At 34.6% G+C, this 18961-nt stretch overlaps 1 protein-coding gene across 12 annotated transcripts in view; it reads left to right on the plus strand.

Annotated features, from left to right (window-relative positions):
* The window catches only part of LOC139970445 (1-phosphatidylinositol 4,5-bisphosphate phosphodiesterase beta-4-like), a 171420-nt gene that overhangs the window by 11864 nt on the left and 140595 nt on the right, over positions 1-18961 (plus strand). For 2 of the 12 annotated variants that reach the window (XM_071976162.1, XM_071976165.1), the window contains exons 1-2: positions 9294-9684; positions 17501-17936. In XM_071976162.1, coding sequence (XP_071832263.1) covers positions 17853-17936 — 84 coding nt within the window. In that variant the 5' untranslated portion in view covers positions 9294-9684; positions 17501-17852. Of the gene's footprint in view, positions 1-9286; positions 9690-17500; positions 17937-18961 lie in introns of those variants that run through there. The other 10 variants (XM_071976159.1, XM_071976157.1, XM_071976161.1 and 7 more) reach the window with 9 other exon arrangements.

Genomic DNA, 18961 nt, shown 5'->3' on the forward strand with positions numbered 1-18961 from the left:
ATAAGCTAGGTGCATACTTGATGTTCACCACTAAAGTCAAATATGTTGTCATTTATTCGACATTGGGTCTTTGCTTGTTAACAAGGGTTTCATTTCATTGGAGGAGTGTTTCTATGCAGAGGATGCCTCTCATCTGATGACATTTACATCCGTAATATACCGTCTGTGCCGGCCGGCCGTGTAAGCCCTGGCTGTGGTTATCAGTATTTGTTGGATTGCACACACCTCCACATGTGTTTTCTTACTAGATTTGTTTGGTGTTGGAAATACATACATGTGATAAACAGGTTTCATCAGTCCAAATAATTCAGTCTCATTTAATAACAACTGCAAACAGCACAGTCTTTCCTAATTGCTTGAAGATGTTTACAGTCCACCAGAGGATTAAATTGTGGGTATGGGAGGGAGTTTGGTGAATGGATTTTCTTTTTAGCTGTCCTGGGAAGCATCATGTTTCCAGGCTGTGTTTGATCAGTTTACAGCACAGAATTGAGTGGGCAGGTTTTTCTTGGTGAAAGAGAGAAACGTTTGTAGATTTGACATACCTTTTCCCCTGCATGCAAGGACATAGCAATCACACAGATGGATGGAAATGATTGTTGTGTTTATTAGTGTGTCACTTTGCATTGGCCTGTACAAACTGTAAAGCTTATGCAACCATTAAGGGACTAATAGCATAAAATGTGCAGTCACTTAGAAAGCTGGAGACATCAAAATTAACGTCATGCTGGTAAATATTGAGCTTGACTATATACTTGATTGCTGGGACAAAAAATATCATTGCATCACTGCTTATTGGTGTTTGACTTATTTTGATGGTCTTACCCATTATGTATTTAACAGGCTAAATAAACTGGGCTTAATAGTTTAAAGGGACGCTTAATTGAAAGCACGTTCAAAATTACCATCAAATTGATAATAGTAATATATATTGCATGGAATCATAGCTTGGTCAGAGCCTCTGTCCGTGCGTTTGTTTTTTAATGTCATAGGCACTGGAAAAAGGCCACTCCATATGAAGTGTTGTACCATCAGGCGATTTGTCTTTTCGTTTCACTTGACAGTCCCTTTAAACAGTTATCGTAGTTGATGATGAGATGATTCAGCCACTTGTTAGTAAGGATGCAGAGACTATTTGTAATGTAACATAACTCTATGTATCAAGGAACATCGGATTATAGTAATGCAATAGGAACACACTATTGGAATTAGTATTGAGTTTTTGATCAATAATCATTAGAACAATGTGATTAGCAGATATATAAAGACTTGTATAATAATCTCAAATTATGTATTGTCTAAAGCGCAACAATTATTATCAAGATATCTGCAATTGTTACATTCTTCCGACAGGAATAGTATTAGCTGCGGCCATATTTGTTTTATACTAAGGTAATTTGTTCCTTTTTGGTTTCGATAATAATCGTAACCTTTCCATGGGCAGACCTCATATTTGGTGTGTAGAAGTACCACATTATGTAAAAGAAGCCTATTGTTTTTGGTGCGGGGCAAAGGTCATTTGGGATCACAAGGGGTCAAATTGTGAAAACCTTGTAATCATGATATCTCAATACTGGAAGTTGGGCTGACCTCTTATTTAGTGTGTAGAAGTACCAGAAGCCTATTGTTTTTGGTGGAGGTCAAAGGTTATTTGGGGTCTTAAAGGTCAAAACCTGAAACCCTTGTAAACATGTACACCCTCACTACACATTACATCAGATTCATGAACGAAACTGCTCATGTTACATCATCGAAACTACAATGCATTTTTGCATTCTGGTTTTGGGGGGAGGGGAACAAAATCAATGACGTCTAGGTTCATGTTTCTCAAACAATTTTGTATGACTTCCAATGAGTTTAACATCTCATGCTTGACTTGTCATGCCTGAGATATTGCATTTTTTCCCCCCAGGATAACCTGAATTTCCTTTGAAAGCTGTCCAAACTGCAAAGTTGGTAGCGTGTTTCTTGTGGATAAGAAAATTTGTGAGATCTGACTGAAGATGAGTTTATAACCGCCAATAACTGCACTTTATTGGTTGCCCTTGGCACAACTCCAAAAGAGTAAAGTTTGGTCATCCCTCAAAAACGTTAGTCATAACGAGTTATCAGACAGACCTTATAACAATCCGTTCTGTTTGAAGACAAAAGGTATTTCTAAATGTGTATGTGGAATATTTATTTCACTTTTGTGCCCTTGTACCATGACAAGCACTACATTTTGTAAAGATAAAAAACATCAGACTCAGTTCACAATTGCGATGAAAAAAAAAAAAATTGACTTATTTCAACTAACAGACTACATTATTATGAGATTTTAGTTTCTGCTAATTTATCAAAACTCACGTAGTAAAGGGCAACATCTGTTTTATTGTTATGTCGTATAGGTCGCTTCCATGAAATTCTAATTAGGATGTCAAAATGTATTAGCTATATTGAAAATCAATGTTAGTATAATCCACATATTTAGACATGACTTGGCAAACAGTTGGTCTAATTCACTTAAATACATTCAATTCATAAAGAAGTAAGGTAACAGATGCATATCTTATTGATTTTTCAGTACTTAGACTCAACAAAAATCTTTGCACCAGATATGGAGTTTGCAAACATTTAGGTGATGTTCTGTATATCAGATCCAATTGCCGACTCGACACGTATTTCATTTCATTGTTCCCAGTTTTGCTGGTAAATATTTCTACACTTAACACTTTTTAAGAAGACAGTTGAGAGGTTATTTTTTTGTGTATGTTGGACCTATTCTAGATCTTATTTTATCATACATTTACAGTCATTGTTTTTACACAGTATTTTGGCTGTTTTTTTTCTTAACTTTAGGTAAATTTTACTCTTTACTTTAATAGCTCATTCATATTAAGGTTAAGTTTACCTATGCAGTTGCAATGTTAGTCTTTGTAGGTATATAAATATGATCACTTTTGAAAAGCAATTAAGAGGTTTGTGAGTTTTGTATTTGTAGGAAATGTGTCTATTAGTAAAAAGTTCACGATACCTGTATACCAGGCCTCCAAACATAAGGTCGCAAACCTGCCATTGAAGAGTAGAATGTTAGGCAAATAGAATATGCACTATGCTCGACATTTGGCGAGTGACTAGTCAAACCACAATATTAGCAAGACTATTGTTACAAACATTTCACAGAATGATAAGCAGTACCTTGGCGAACTTGAAACAAGTTTAAGTTGTAGCTTATTTTTGTCAATGACCAATCTCAATGGGAATTAATTGTGTAAAATGGTTCGTTATCTGCACATGCCTTATGAATAGGAATTTTTCATGTGCAGAGGTCGTTCATGAATTTCATGTAGTATATTTACACATACAGCAAAAACATCTTTAAAATCTAAATATAACAATTTATTACAGGGAACAGGTTGAGCTTACGAAGTACGTAATATTTTTTAAAGGCATTCATCAATATTATGTGTTCATATATTAATTTCTCAACCAATTAAAACAGTTTATTGAACATATTGATATCATTACGGCTCAAGTGGTTATGCGCAGGTAACCCCTACACAGTAGAGTATAGTACTAGCAGCCCAAGTTGCTTCCAAAATAAAAATTTGGAAATCCCCATCTGAAGTTAAAATATAAGAGGATTAAATTACTATAGTATACAAAACTTTAACAAGTTGGAACCTTTTTATTCAGAATTTCACAATATTAAAAAAAGGTAATGGCACAAGACCCCTTTACAGTTCATATGCAGAAAATCAAATCCATGGTACACAATTATCTGTCATTTTGGTAACATATTTTCGCCAACAAAGCATGGAACTACAGAGTTGGTTAGGCTTCATTGTGCCATACACTATAAACAACAGTAGGATATACTATTAGGTTTGTTAACACAGAAACGTGAAGAAAAAACTGTTTCATGTCAGAAACCAATTCACTTAAGATGGCCAAACACCTAAATTATTTCTTAAGGCATGCATCATGCCATTGCTTGCAATTTGCAAAATATAAAACAATTTAAGGAAGTTTTGAGACAAATTAGCTATTATCACTGCCATGATTGTTTACCGTTTTCAGTCCAATGGAGTAACAATGACATTTTTCGTGCGCCATTCTGCAGCTTAACAACAAGAATAAACAATTGGGAAAATGTCTGAAGTCGCTAATCGAGTAGTGGCTCAAAGTTGCATTGAGGTACTGTACAGACTTAGGACTTGCAGACTTAAGTAATGCACTGTCCCACTGAAGAAAAACAGAACGAAATATGCCAGCTTTCGTACCCCAAAATGCATACATGTAGCACTCAATATATACAGTAACAGGAAGATTTTTAGTCATTAGAATGCATTTAGCTAGTTTGGTCAGTGAAATGCATTCAAATCACATACTGTAGTAGCATATACTGATCTATTGTGGGTATGTCAGCTATGTTGGAAATGGTTTCTGACTCCCAAGTTGGAAATACAAACTGGCCTCCTGCCATGACTTCATTTTTTCTCATATGTACCAATACTGCTCGATTTAAGTAGGTTTGTTTAGAACAAAGGTCATTATCACTCTGGAGAGTAGAGTAATGAATGTCAAAAGGAGCAGTAAATAATTGACCAGCTAGTCGTATTGCCCAATTAATTGCAGGCAGCTATGGCTGACACCTCGGCTTCGTTTCGATCAGATTTGATTTGATTCCTCGTACTCCTTTTACATCTTTTAACTCTGTCAGCGTTTACCCCAGCTTAAAAAAATTCAATCTGAAACATACAGTCAAATATTTAGGGAGTCGACGGATGTGTTTTATGTCTACTATGTGTAACATTTTAAGAGCTGCTCTTTCATTAGATGAAGTAATCTAGCAAACATACCAGGCTATCTTGAAAACTCTGTTTTCTCCCCTGGAATGGGCTTTTATCCATTCAGATGGGAATTTACGACATAGGAGCGTGAGAATGTTTGTCCTCCATACGCTGAGATGCATGTTCAATCTTTTAACAGTGTCACCCTTGCCTGCTTCGTATAAGATACTAACCACAGTCATAACAGAAAAGAAGATGCAATAGAACTTGACACTGAGACTTTGCCTTAAATGTTAGTAACTAAATTAAAATAAAAAATCAAATCAACATAAAAAGTATTTGATAGAAAGGATAGATTTAGGAGTCATTAATAACATAAGAATGTCGATCTTTATCTATTTTATATATTCTCAGAACCACTGTCACACTCTTCTCCTTCCTCTCTGCTGTCCTCCCCCCATCCCCACCTTCAAGCTCCCACCACAATATGTTTGTGTACTCTCACTGTGCAGTATAACATACACTTGGAATCATTGTGTAAATCTCAGTGTTCACAATGTGGTATTCATTACACATGTGTGCACATGTAGATATCTGCATATGTAAACAAATTGATTGTAATTTGAGCTTGTATCGCAGAATGTTGACTTTTCTCAGTCTCCCTTGGTTCAAGTTTATGAATTTTCTAAATATAATTGCTGTTTAGTAACATCTACTTGAAAGATGTATAAAATCTAATATCCTTGTTGAAGAAGGACTATCTAGAAGTAAATTAGCAATTATAAGTGATCTTTTGTTGGGTGAACTGCCTAGTCTTCCATAGTAGCAGCTGTCGAGGATGCCGAAATTAAATGCATTTCTCATCCCTCAAGGAAAGTGGAAAGCAACCATTTTAAGAAGACATTGTTTATTGTTAGCATCACCATTTGTTTATATCTGAATAAACACAAACAGCCATTTTGAGGGAGTTCGTAAGCTCATTTCCATTTTGAATTGTTGATGAATAGTTGATGGTGGATTGGATGGCCTCCATCCTTTTGCATTTTGAGTTTATTAATAACAATGTCCAACCCTCAGAGTTTGCCATGGTGATATAGCACAAACTGAAAATTTAATTTGCTTGCTTTTGTTTGGTTTTGTTGTACGTGGTGCTGTTCCTATATTTTTAAAAGCAGAAAGTCCTTGGAATGGCCCTCAATCTACTGTTTGGTTTTATTACAAGGTGAAAGGATTCATTATTCATACTCTTTTAATTTATTAGTAAAATATTTTCTTCATTTTATTTCCAATATCAAGATGTACAGTCCTTTAAGGATAAAACATGATATGGGACTTATTCTAAAAAATGAGTGCAATCAATACCAATTTATGGACAGCTTGTTTCATTTTAAATATACCACGGAGGTGTATAGGACTACTAAAAAGAAAGTGAAATATATAGTATTTTTATGGTGACGTAGAAGCTAATTTATTCTAAAGCTTTGACAGGCTGTTTGATTTGTTTGAAGTTTAAACTAAATTTTTATGCTTGGACGACCAAAACTATATATCCTTGAGGTTGTCTGAAGAACAAGCAGCATATTTGATGTTCATTGCACTCAGTCATGCCTTGGTTGGTTTATAGACAAGCAACACGCTTGCTTTTAATACAACTGTGTGAAATATTGTGGTGTACGAGGCACAAGAGTCAACCATTACAAACATCCATCCCAAAATTTGTCTTAGCCATTAAAATGGAACAGTTTAAAGTGTTGGAATCACAGAGAAAAGGATTTACGGTGCTCCTCCCTGCCCCCCCCCCCCCCTCTGTGGTATCTGTTTAACTGATGCACCATAAGGGCTTTCTCAGTCTTGCTCCACTTGCTAGGCTGGAATGTACATACTCTTTTCATGTTTGAGTGGAAATACACTGAAATACTAGCATTGTATTATAGCTACAATATGTCTTTCAGTTGACAGCAAGCTTCCTCTTCAACCCAGCTGCCCAAGACCCCCTCCACCAAGTCACTTGGGTAGTTGTCCTATGAGTAATGTGTAAGGATATGTCTGTCCAGGTCACTTCGGGAGCAATGTTTGTGAAACTTAAAATATTTAAGAAGATTGAATTTATATTGTACTACCATACATGTACAGTTTCATGCATGGTGCAATCTATTCTGTGACACTGGTTGCAAAATATTGGTCTTACTATCATTTCCAGATGCCAGACTTAAGTCCATATGCCAGTCCAACACAAGTCAAGTTTATTATTTTGCATCAGGATTAACAGTTTTCCTTATGATATTTTATTCATTCCTTCTTATTCTGTAAGCCATAAATCTAACCAGAACAATGCCCCACTGTGTCAGTAAGGAGTTACTCGGGTGGTGTCTCAACATTAGCAATTGAATAAATTAACCTACTTTAATGGTAGAGTATTGCTGAGATAAATTAAATCATCTGGCCAGAGATTCATATTCTACTGAATAGTGGGTACTGGGAAAATTTCCTCCCAAGAATAAGACATCGTGAAAGCTACATGCCTCTGTTGCCAGAGACAAGGACGGAGTGACGCTCTGGACCCCAGTACCACAGATATGGCTCTTGCACTAAATAAGATCTGGTTCTTGAATTGTCCCAAGGACGGAGTGGCGCTCTGGACCCCAGTACCACAGATATGGTTCTTGTACTGAACAAGATCTGGTTCTTGAATTGCCCCAAGGACAGGGTGTCGCTCTGGACCCCAGTACCACAGATATGGCTCTTGTACTAAATAAGATCTGGTTCTTGAATTTTCCCAAGGACGGAGTGTCGCTCTGGACCCCAGTACCACAGATATGGCTCTTGTACTAAATAAGATCTGGTTCTTGAATTGCCCCAAGGATGAAGTGTCGCTCTGGATCCCAATACCACAGTATTCTCTCAGTTCTTGTACTATATAAGATCTGGTTCTTGAATTGCCCCAAATATAAAATCATAAAATAAGTCATTGATTATTGCTGCATATCCTTGATTGTTTTTTAGATAATTCCTATTGTTGTTTTTATGGCTGTTGTTATTGTTTGTGTTGCTATTGTTGCTGTCATTGTTGTAGATTGTTTAAACAGGTAAAAGTAAGTACCTATAACCTGTGTGCTTCTCAGCTGTCACAAGGCATGCAAGATTTTGGAGTTGTAACTGTGGCAGAGTCCACCAGCAGACTAATAGAGCAAGAAGACCTTTCGTGATCTATAAGAGCCCACAACTCAGAATGAATGGCCTCTTTGCCACAGGCTGGCAGCTGACATGTACTTGTAAACAACATCCACGATTTGTGATTAGCATGGGTAGAAGAAGACCCTTATTGTTCACTTTGTTAGTAGGCTAGAACTGATTTCAAGAAGAAACATATTTTCACACCACTCTCTCTTTACAATCATACCCAATGTACAAGTAGTTTGTCAGTGGACATGATTTGACATATAAGCATTGCCAGAAATAGTGGTAATGGTGACTAAATATGCATGTATTCTGAAGGAAGGAGAACAAAGGAAGCTTTGCGTGAAACTGTTTGCCTTTAAATTATCTACGGTTGTAGCTTTCGACTAATCAAAACTGCTAGGAGAACAAAACAAAACAAAGGAACCTCATTGTTGAAATACCTGCACAGAAATCTACCAGTAATACTGGTGACATCTCCATTAAGAACAGCCTTACCTTCCGATTTCAACCTTTCGATTTGATTTTGGTATAAGTTAAAGAATTGGTCAGGTACCATTCAAGTTGGACATTATATATCTGTGTGTAATATTCCCCTCTTCTACAAATCCCCTTTTAATTATCTTTTATTGTTGTACTTACCATTGATTTTATGATCAATAAGTTTATAAACTAGCAAACAAACAATAATGCTTTTTGTTCATTTAAATTGATTTAACAATTGGACTGACACTTTTAACTGAGCTGTTATCATTGTTGTCTTTGTCATTCATTATTCTGAAAAACTTGTATTTCATGTGAAGGTTAATGCAGTTACCATCAGCTACTTCTGTTAGTATTACCATATGGCAAGGTCCTCTCTGTAGTTTATCTGCTTGAACTCATCCAAATAAGACGAACATATGTTTGAAGCATGGACAATTTCATACACTCTCATGAACCAAAAGTAACTCTTTTGATTCAAATAACCATCTGAGAATCATGTTTATTCCATAACACATGTATGCACAGTGTACATTTATAGTGACTCAAATCCAATAGCGTGACAAATTCTTAAACCCTTTTCTTCTTCTCTCTCTAATTTCTTTAATCCTCGCCTTCCACCTGGTACTCATCACTCTTGTTAAAAGGTACCATTGAGTGTATAAATATACATATGTATATAGATATATATATATATATATTATGTTTTCCAACTCATTACGATTTTCATTTATATATATATATATATATATATATATACATATATATATATATATATATGTATACATATATACTGCAGAGCAATGCCACTGCTGTTGTTGCGTGTGGCCGAGGCTGCAATTTCATCCTGACTTTGTTTATATTACCATGCTCTCAACACCCTTCAACCTCTCTTTGGTACATTATAGTACATACCCAGTCAGAAATCCAGCTCTCTAATTATGAGCTGATACGGAGAGAGTTTGTGTCTTGTGGCATTGCATGCACTGTCTGCATGCTGGGTTTCCTTCATTTGTGCTCTGTGTTTGAAAGCAGCTAGGATTGCCCTATGGAGCTAAATTATGCTCAATTGCCTGTGTGCTACTGAACACCCTGTATTTTCAGATGGATGTATTGAGCTCAACAGTGCACTGGGATGGAATTGTATGGTAGCGAGCAGCAATATTTGGTCTGACTTTCCTTGGTATTTAAGAAGTGCAAAATGTGGACTTTATTTTGTGCTTATGTCAAACAACCTTTAGTCAAAGAATAGGTAAGGTAAGGTTTCACATATGACTTGTATTTTTTTGTAAGAAATCATTGTATTTATCTGTCTGTGATTTGTTAAACGGAGATCTCAAAAAATTTGTGAATTGCTGATGATCAAGCATCGGTTAGATTCAGCTGCTGGATATTTTGACAAATAATATAGTAACTAATTGTTTGCATTAGATGTGTGTGTTTTGGAAAATATATACTCCAATTTGAACATGTGTGTTGGCTAAATTGCTTAATAGCATTGATAAAGCAGTACTCAATGTGGAACGGTGTAGATAGAATTCTTAATGTAGTTAATACTGTACTGAGTATAGTGACTATACAGTAGCACTTGCAGATTAATGGAGGAACATTTGCTAGAGCATATATATGCAGGAAGGAAATTATTGCTTTACTGGTATTAACGAACAATTAATGAATTCCAGTATTACTTGACATGGAGACAGGATTAACTCTTTTTGTTTTATCGTAAACAATTTCTTCATTTTCTTGGCTCTTCTGTTTTTCACTGCCCCTGTGGTACTCTTGTGCAGTGAGAAGGTTTTTCAAGATTTTGTTTGTAATAAATTTATCTAGAATGGATTAGTTTTGCAACCTTCCATTTTGAATCAGAAGCCACCAATAGATTTTTTCTCTGCCGTTGTTTTTAATATAATGTTATAACTATTCACTCATCATTGAACATTTGGATGTATTTTAAACCAATAGTTGAGTTTGGATATTTGTGCTATATTACGGCTAAAGTCAAAACTACATGTGTTGTGTTGAGCGAACTATGTATCATTCTGTCCAATGTTATGCTGTAGTGTTACATTAATTGATATCCCAGGATTAATCTTCAGTAAATGTTATGTACAGTACAGTATATGTTTACACTTAGCTTGTCCAAAGTAACAAATTGTTCGCCATTTAATCCAACAGTTTTTTTATCCATTTTATGTCCCTCAAATTTAATGTAACCTTTCTGGTTCATAATTAGTGAACCTTTGAAGTTAATTTATGGCATATTTCTATGTTTTTATTTCAATTTTAATGCCATGAAGAAGCAGGCTATTGTTCAGATATGCCAGCTGTCTGGTATTCACTGTTGTATATATATGTTATTGTCAGTCTGTCACAATTTGACACAAAATTCAGCTGTTAAGCAGTATTTTGTTTCTTTGGAAATTTAACCAAGCAGTAGACAATGAAGCTCAATGAAGCTCGATTTTGTCTGATCAAACTAATGCACGGTCATGAGTATTTCATCCACTGGAGATGAATAGCTAAAGTTAGTGTTTCCATTCAGTTTGCAACATTTTGTCCAATGGACACTGTCTCAGATGAGTATCAATTCCAGGTAAAGAACAACATGGACAATATCAAGCATTCCATCTAGGTTATGATTTGATATTATTCAATTATTTGAAATTTTTAGTTCATTATTTGGAAGGTTGACTCGTCTAGCTATTGAACGACAAAAAAATGTAATGTATTGAAAATCATCAAAACAGTTATGAAATTGGACTGGAAATAATACTTTAAATAAAGCATGCTCTATGGATATGATCCATGAAGTAAATGTGAATAAGAAAACTACACATGCATACTTCAAAATATTAAATTAATTGATAAATGCAGTAAAAGTGCAAGCGAGAATAATGAATGAATGTATTGAATGTTGCAGAGTGCATGATTATAACATGGAAAATTTTGATAAAGTAGTTTTACTTTAATGAAGAAATCCTGTAGTTAACATACTAGGACAGTTTCAGCACTGTAATATAAATTTGTGATCCATAGTTGCTTGTTTGGAATATTCCACCTTTCAAACCATTGAAAGTATTCAACTCAGAGGGAATGTATAAAGCACTTATACCTTGATTACCATACATTACTGATCATATTCAATTGCACTTGATGTCACAAGGATAGTACAGTATATTTGCACTACATGGTAAATTAGGCTCAAAGTTCTTATATACTATTCCATGCACTGAGAGTAACATGATCATGTAATGTACTCACTATAGTGTACAAAGCTAGCAGACTTATACCCAAGGCTGCCACTGTTACCACATTGCCTAGCCAAGACCACTATTTAAGATGCTTACGATATAAAATGTAACTTGAAAATTTGAATATATTCTCAAATAAGTATGCACTAAACTGTCATTGATTTGAGACTCTTTTGGTAGAAAAATTAAAAGAAAAAAAAATAACATTCCTTTGTTTGTTGACTCATCCTAACACTATTGTATGTCCCAAAATGCACAGCCAGTTAAAAAAATGCTGTTATCTCTATTACACAGATAATTTATGTGGAATATGCTCAATCGATCATGATTCGAATGGTGTTTTCTAATTGTTGCTTCATTCCACAAATTTGTAGAATATCCTACTATTTTTATACCTTATACTGTTTACTTCAGAGTATTGATTAAATAAAACTCATACTGCTATATAAACAAATCTTAAGCCATTAATGCCAATCTGTTTACCATGTGCTAATTCGTCTTATGAAGTAAAGATAGAAAATCCATCTGTTAATAAAGAAGCAGCCATACACGTGTGTACAGTGTGTGGTGCTTGTAGTAGTGTGTGATAGTTCTCTACAAACCCCTGATGATGTGTGAGTGTGTTTAATTGCACTCTGTGCTATGAATGCCTACTGACATTGAGATGACCATGTAAGCTGTGTAGATATAGAGTTTTAACAACTCACTAACACCACAGCTGAAGAAATTATGTATAATGATGTTGCATTGCCCAGTACAGTGTTCACAACTAGAACGAAAGGTATATAATTCTACAGTGGAAGTTATTGCATATTATTTGAACACACATTTAGAGTGCTAGTCTTTTTGCATTGGGCAAAATGTTTATTCAAACTGTATCAAGCTTCAGTTTAACTCAAGTTAAATCAAAAAGAAAATGTTTTGGTTTGTTCTTTATTTGTCATTAATACTACTAAGTAGATTAAAAAAAAAAGTGTGATAAAAGATGTTTTATGGAATGCATGCTATTACTAATAATCTGCTAATCAGCTAAGTTGTTTTCTTGTCAAATCAAAAAATTGTGTTTTTGAAATTGAAATGACATTTTTGAGTAATTTTGGTCTGTTATTGTTTTGTTGGTATATGGAGGAATGTTGCAGTCAAATGCAAACAGCTGTTTAATGGATTTTCACCTTGGAAAACTCCGTAATCTAAACTATAATCAGTCGGTTTGTTCAGTATTTTTATGTTTCAATATATATGAAAGTACAAAAGACAAGGTAAATGAGAATGCCTATTTCAGATGAACTAGAACAGAAAAGAACACGAAGGTGACCTCTCAAATGTGTATCATCTGATGGGATTCTTGATTATTATGAAATTCAAGATTTTATTCGATTCCTTTACAGAATGAATGATTCTATAGAAACTCCTCCTTTTGGAAATTCCTGCATTCTAAATGTATTGGGAATGATGACGTTATATATTATAGTATGAACTACTGCAATGTGATGAGGAGGAGGAAATAGTATATATGGCATGTTGCTTCGTATTTTGCTCAAATTAGGTTTCATTGATATATGTATGTATGTATTTTAGATCCTCCTGCAAGCAGAAACTTGCAAAGAAGCCATCATAGATTCATATTTAACGTCCATGATTATGAATTGTCAATTGTCAACAACTCTGTAACTGGACAAAATACATTAATCTTGTGACTTGAGTGACTTGAACTCGGGACCTTATGATTGAAAGGCATGGGCGTTAACCACTGAGCTAACACTCCTATAATTTATATTATTTTAACTCCTACTATCATATATCCTCCCTCACCTTTTCAGCGCCTACACATAATACCTACTTTAATAAAGAACATCATAAAATTGATCATAACTGAGGTTTAATATGAAAAACAATTGTGTATGTTTGTGTCAGCACCATATAGTTTTGTCACTTGTAATTAAACCGTTGATCCGTAATTTCGTAGCTCCCTCCTAGTAGTCATCCATAGATAGAGTGAATAATGTACTCTCTGATTGACTCCTACTCCCACCCACCTCTCTTATTAGACACTTCCAGACTTACTCCTACACAAAAACTATAAAGCAATTGAATAAGTGTAATAAACAGCAATAACAGTTGCTGTGTTGTACATTATTTTAGAAAGCTTTAAATTTGATTGTTTTACATTTGGCATATTAAACACTTCCATAATTTCTCTTTATCTCATTGGGCGCAAAAAAGAAAGCAAAAATCCACGCAGGTTCATGCATTTTGAAAGAAAGGTCACGAATATGGTCAAATCGTATAAAATAAAACTAACAGTATCAAAAGATGCAGTAAGTATTTGGAAAGGACATTTGAATAGTTAAAATGCAAATAAAGGGACATCAAGGGTTGCTATCATGGTACCAGATTGGAATAAAATTGATTAAAAAAGTAATGGATGGATTTACACGTAATTAGTTCTGTTGTAGTAGTGGTTTTTCAGTTAGAGTCAGGGGCCTGTGAGGGGGAAAGTTTGGCTTATTTTAAAAACTGCCTAAACAGAAGACAGAGAGATTGTTTCAGGATAAACAATTTGCTATCATTTTAGGATGAATATACTCTTTTATAGTCACACTTGACAGTATACCTTCAGGAAAGTAAATGTAAGTCACTTTTGGTTTAACAAATTTGTTTGATTGTGTTCAGCATACATTTAGTTAATCGTCTACAAGTTTTTCTTACCCATATCTTTAAATGAAGACTTGATAAAAGTTTGTGACAAATCTATCACAATGAGTACAAAATGCTTAGCCAGATAAAATTGTATTTGTAAAGCTTGTGGCAGACATGTATTGAGTCCGTACTTGTATGCTAGAATAGTTTCTGTGCTTGAACTCGCTGTCAGAATGGTACTAGTATATACATACTGGGGGTATTTTGGAAGTCTATAGTATAGAGTGCTAGAGCATAATAATTAGTACTCATACTCATAGTGTAGAGCCTTGTAATCATACTCATACCAAGAGGAATTCTGCAAGTACTTGTACTCTAGCTGTTGTACAGTTTGGCTTGGACTAAATCTAAGTATACCCTGTAACAGATTCTAGGAGTTCATGCTGTTGTACTAGTAACACAAGTCTGGCTTCTTGAGACTACATCTAACTGTAACAGATTCTATGAGTTCATGATGTTGTACTAGCATTACAAGTCTGCCTTCAGACTACATCTTAGTGTAACAGATTCTATGAGTTCATGCTGTTGTACTAGTAATACAAGTCTGGCTTAGACTACATCTAACTGTAACAGATTATTCCTAATATGTGTATTACTTCAGCATCATGAAGGGATGCCGTCAGCAGTTTGTTTGATGGAGTATTTATAAATCCTGTTACTTGCGCTTGAAGAATCTTACCATGTTTTAGATGCATACATTTAACTAAAAATTGCAAAACCAATGCACCAATAGATGCTAGCTTATCTGGAAATGGTCAAGATTTAGAAGAATTGACATTTTGTTGTTTTCAATTACTAGCTGTACCTGCATTAATTATTTGTATTTGTGTATCAATGTGTACTGAAAACAAGCCTTCGCAGATGTTTCTTTTGCTGCCTTTAATAGTCAGCATTTTGTTACATTGGATGCATGTTCAAGTAGCTCGGTGCCTTGGTGTCTGGTGTCTCTACTCTATTCCTAGTAACTGTTTTTAAGTTCAGAAACCTGAGAGTATGAATCTTTGAGTAAAAATGCTAAATTTATCTTTGCATGGATGAAAAGAGTAAAGGTCAGTTCTCTTGGTTAGCAACAACTACAGGAAGAAATTTTACCTTTTTTTTCAGTGAAAACAGAAACTAAAGAAGAAAACATTAGAGATCTGATGGCCCACTATGCAGCTTTCTAGAAATCTATTCAGATAACAAGGCCTGTTAAATTGCATGTATTGATCATGTTGAAACCTTTGGAATAATTATTTGTCCTCACTTAATCTTTGGAAAATATCATATGATATTATGTTATCCAAACAGATTGCAAAAGACAAGCACTTCTCCTTCTCAACAGAGAAGTTTCAAATATAATGTGGGAATTGGGAAAACATTAGTTTACTTTTTAACACAACTTGAATTTTTATAATCTGCAAATTAATTGAGATTGAGGAAAAGAGCAAAAATCTCATACATATGATGGAAAGTACAATCTCACCAAATATTACAGACTTCGTTGAAGATATGTGTTTTACTGTACTGATTACATGTCTCAGTTTAAAAACTTATTTGCCTTCTGCATAAGTGAATCCTTCAATCCCACCATGAATGATTCATTCTTAATTAATTAACTGTGGGTAATCAAGACTTTGCAAGTACAGTGCTCTCTTTTAGTATTATTTATATAGGTAATTCTAGCTCACTCTTATATACATATAGGTAACTATCTGTATCATAATATGTTGTACATATAGGTAACTGGGTCAATTCTTTATTATTGCATATATACATATAGGTAACTATCTGTATCATTATATGTTGTACATATAGGTAACTGGGTCAATTCTTTATTGTTGCATATACATATAGGTAACTATCTATATCTTAATATGTTGTACATATAGGTAACTGGGTCAATTCTTTATTGTTGCATATATACATATAGGTAACTATCTGTATCATAATATGGTGTACATATAGGTAACGGGGTCAATTCTTTATTGTTGCATATATACATATAGGTAACTATCTGTATCATAATATGGTGTACATATAGGTAACAGGGTCAATTCTTTACTGTTGCATATATACATATAGGTAACTATCTGTATCATAATATGTTGTACATATAGGTAACTGGGTCAACTCTTTATTGCTGCATATATACATATAGGTAACTATCTGTATCATAATATGGTGTACATATAGGTAACTGGGTCAACTCTTTATTGCTGCATATATACATATAGGTAACTATTTGTATCATAATATGTTGTACATATAGGTAACTGGGTCAATTCTTTATTGTTGCATATATACATAGGTAACTTTCTGTATCTTACTATGTTGTATATATAGGTAACTCTGGGTCAAATCTTTGTCGTAGTATGGTTCAGGTAACTCTAGGTCACAACAGATATGCTGTAATAGGACATGCATAAGGGAGTTTACATTTGATTAAACATTCTTTCATTCTTCTTACCAACCCATCTGGTACATTTGCTTCGAATACAATTCATAAAATTGAACGTCAGCCCTATAATAAACCATGTTTACACGATTTGAGATATAGTAGTAAGAGACTAAGAAATATCGTCTTTTACAAAGGAAAAACAAGGTGAACTGAAGTAGTGTTTTCGGAGAGAAGCAAAACAGTTTTTCTTTGTCCTCCGCTACTGCCCCATTCTTCCTTCTTACTCATCTCCTCTCCCCTTCCCCCACAAAATAAAAAACATAAAAAATAACAAAATAGTTTAACACTATAATTTTATTCACTGATTTCCTTCTGCTGTTGCAAAAAAAAAATAATAATTGACACCTCGTTAGAACTTGGATAAAGAATATCGCAATTTCCAACCAATTGCACTCTATGCTGAGATGGAACCTGTTTAGGTTCACTTATAGGGTTTTCTGGAGATATCTGTGGAATTTCAAGCACCAGAGGAGGCAACCTGTCCAATGACGTAGGTTCTGTTTTCATGCTAGTTTGTTTTATGCTGCAGTGAAAGCATCAAAAGACATTTCCGTTGTATTTAACTGGTTCTAAATTTGCCCACCTTTTATTTTGAAAACATAATAGCACTTTGTCCTAATGACTCAGAAGTGGCACTCACCCCTCTTTCACTTTATATTTTTGTTTCATTACAGCAGCGTGGCTGGACAAAACATTGAAAATTGGCTCTCCTCCATCTCAACGGATTACCTCCTTCTCCACTCGAGTGTCGAGATAGACGGATCTGGTAGGGATAACTTCTCGTGAATGAGCAATAATAATGGCCGTATCAAGGTGTGGGTGTAAACACTGAGAGCCAGTCCAACTTTGTTGTATTGTCAGGAGGAACACAGTCTCTACAAACCAGTTGAAAGTTAGAAGTCTTTTCAACGAGTGGCCGGGGGATTGATGTCATCCAGTCAGAGTTTTGTTAACATCGTGCCACACTGATTTGAAATATCTTTTCCTGAGTCTCATGTTTGTGTTTGGAGGTTCTAGCCAGTGGTCATGGCTAAGCAGTATGACTTCGACTGGCAACGACCAGTGCCAGACGCCTTGAAGAATGGAGCAATGTTTGATCGCTATGATGAGGTACGTAAAATAAACACACAAAATGTACTGCTAATGAACTTTAATAACTACGGTACCTAACATTGTGTGAGGAATATAAAAGTCCTAGTACTGTGTTTTGTCTTCCTATACCTGTTCCAAGACACTTTTAATTCTCACTGAACTGTTCAATAACATGGATATGACTATATTTTTCCTGTTGTTTAAGTCATAAAAGCTGTAGATTGTTTGAAAACCGGAATTCTTTTATACAGTAACACAAAGATAAATCCATTTTAATGTTTAATAGCTGTGGCTATGAAAGCTTGGTCATCTAAGGATACTTGTAGTATTTTGGATACTAATAATAATAAAATTCCCAACTTAGGATGCACCTTTTCCAATACAATATAAATGCTCTAAGGCATCGTACAAATAAAAGTAAAATACAAACGAAGAAGAAGTAAACAAAATAGAGATAATACTTAATAAATATTACAGAAAAGTTGCACACAGAAGAAAAGCTAAAAATTAAAATATAATTAAACTGCAAAAACTAGAAGAACTAACAAAACCAACACAAAGAAGACTGGCAATTAGCAAAAGCAGCTATATAAAAGATAGTTTTGACATGTTTCTTAAATTCATAAATGTTTTGGGCATGCTTAGCTCCCTCAGTCAAACTGTTCCATAATGTTGCCACACATATATCAAAATGTTGATTTTCATAAGTTGGAAGTTATACCTGTGTGGACAACTAGTAGAGATTTGGATTTAGAATGAGGAATCATGGTGGGCTGGTGCTTTTGAAGCTGTTCACCAATGTAAAACTGGGGCCAGATAGTTGAGGGCTTTATAAGTGTACAGAAGAATCTAAAAATGAGACCTGCAATACACTGGCAGCCAATGTAGAACGTGTAGAATTGGTGTGATGTGTTCGTGTCATCGAGTGTGTGTCACGTGTTAATAATATTTTAGATTCATATATTCTTTTTGTATTAATAATCCTTAAGTATTCATGCTTTTCTTGTACTGGTTTTACCCTAACACAGACTTACGTAATTGAT

Source organism: Apostichopus japonicus, chromosome 8 (assembly GCF_037975245.1).
Source record: "Apostichopus japonicus isolate 1M-3 chromosome 8, ASM3797524v1, whole genome shotgun sequence".
Lineage (NCBI taxonomy): Eukaryota > Metazoa > Echinodermata > Holothuroidea > Aspidochirotida > Stichopodidae > Apostichopus > Apostichopus japonicus.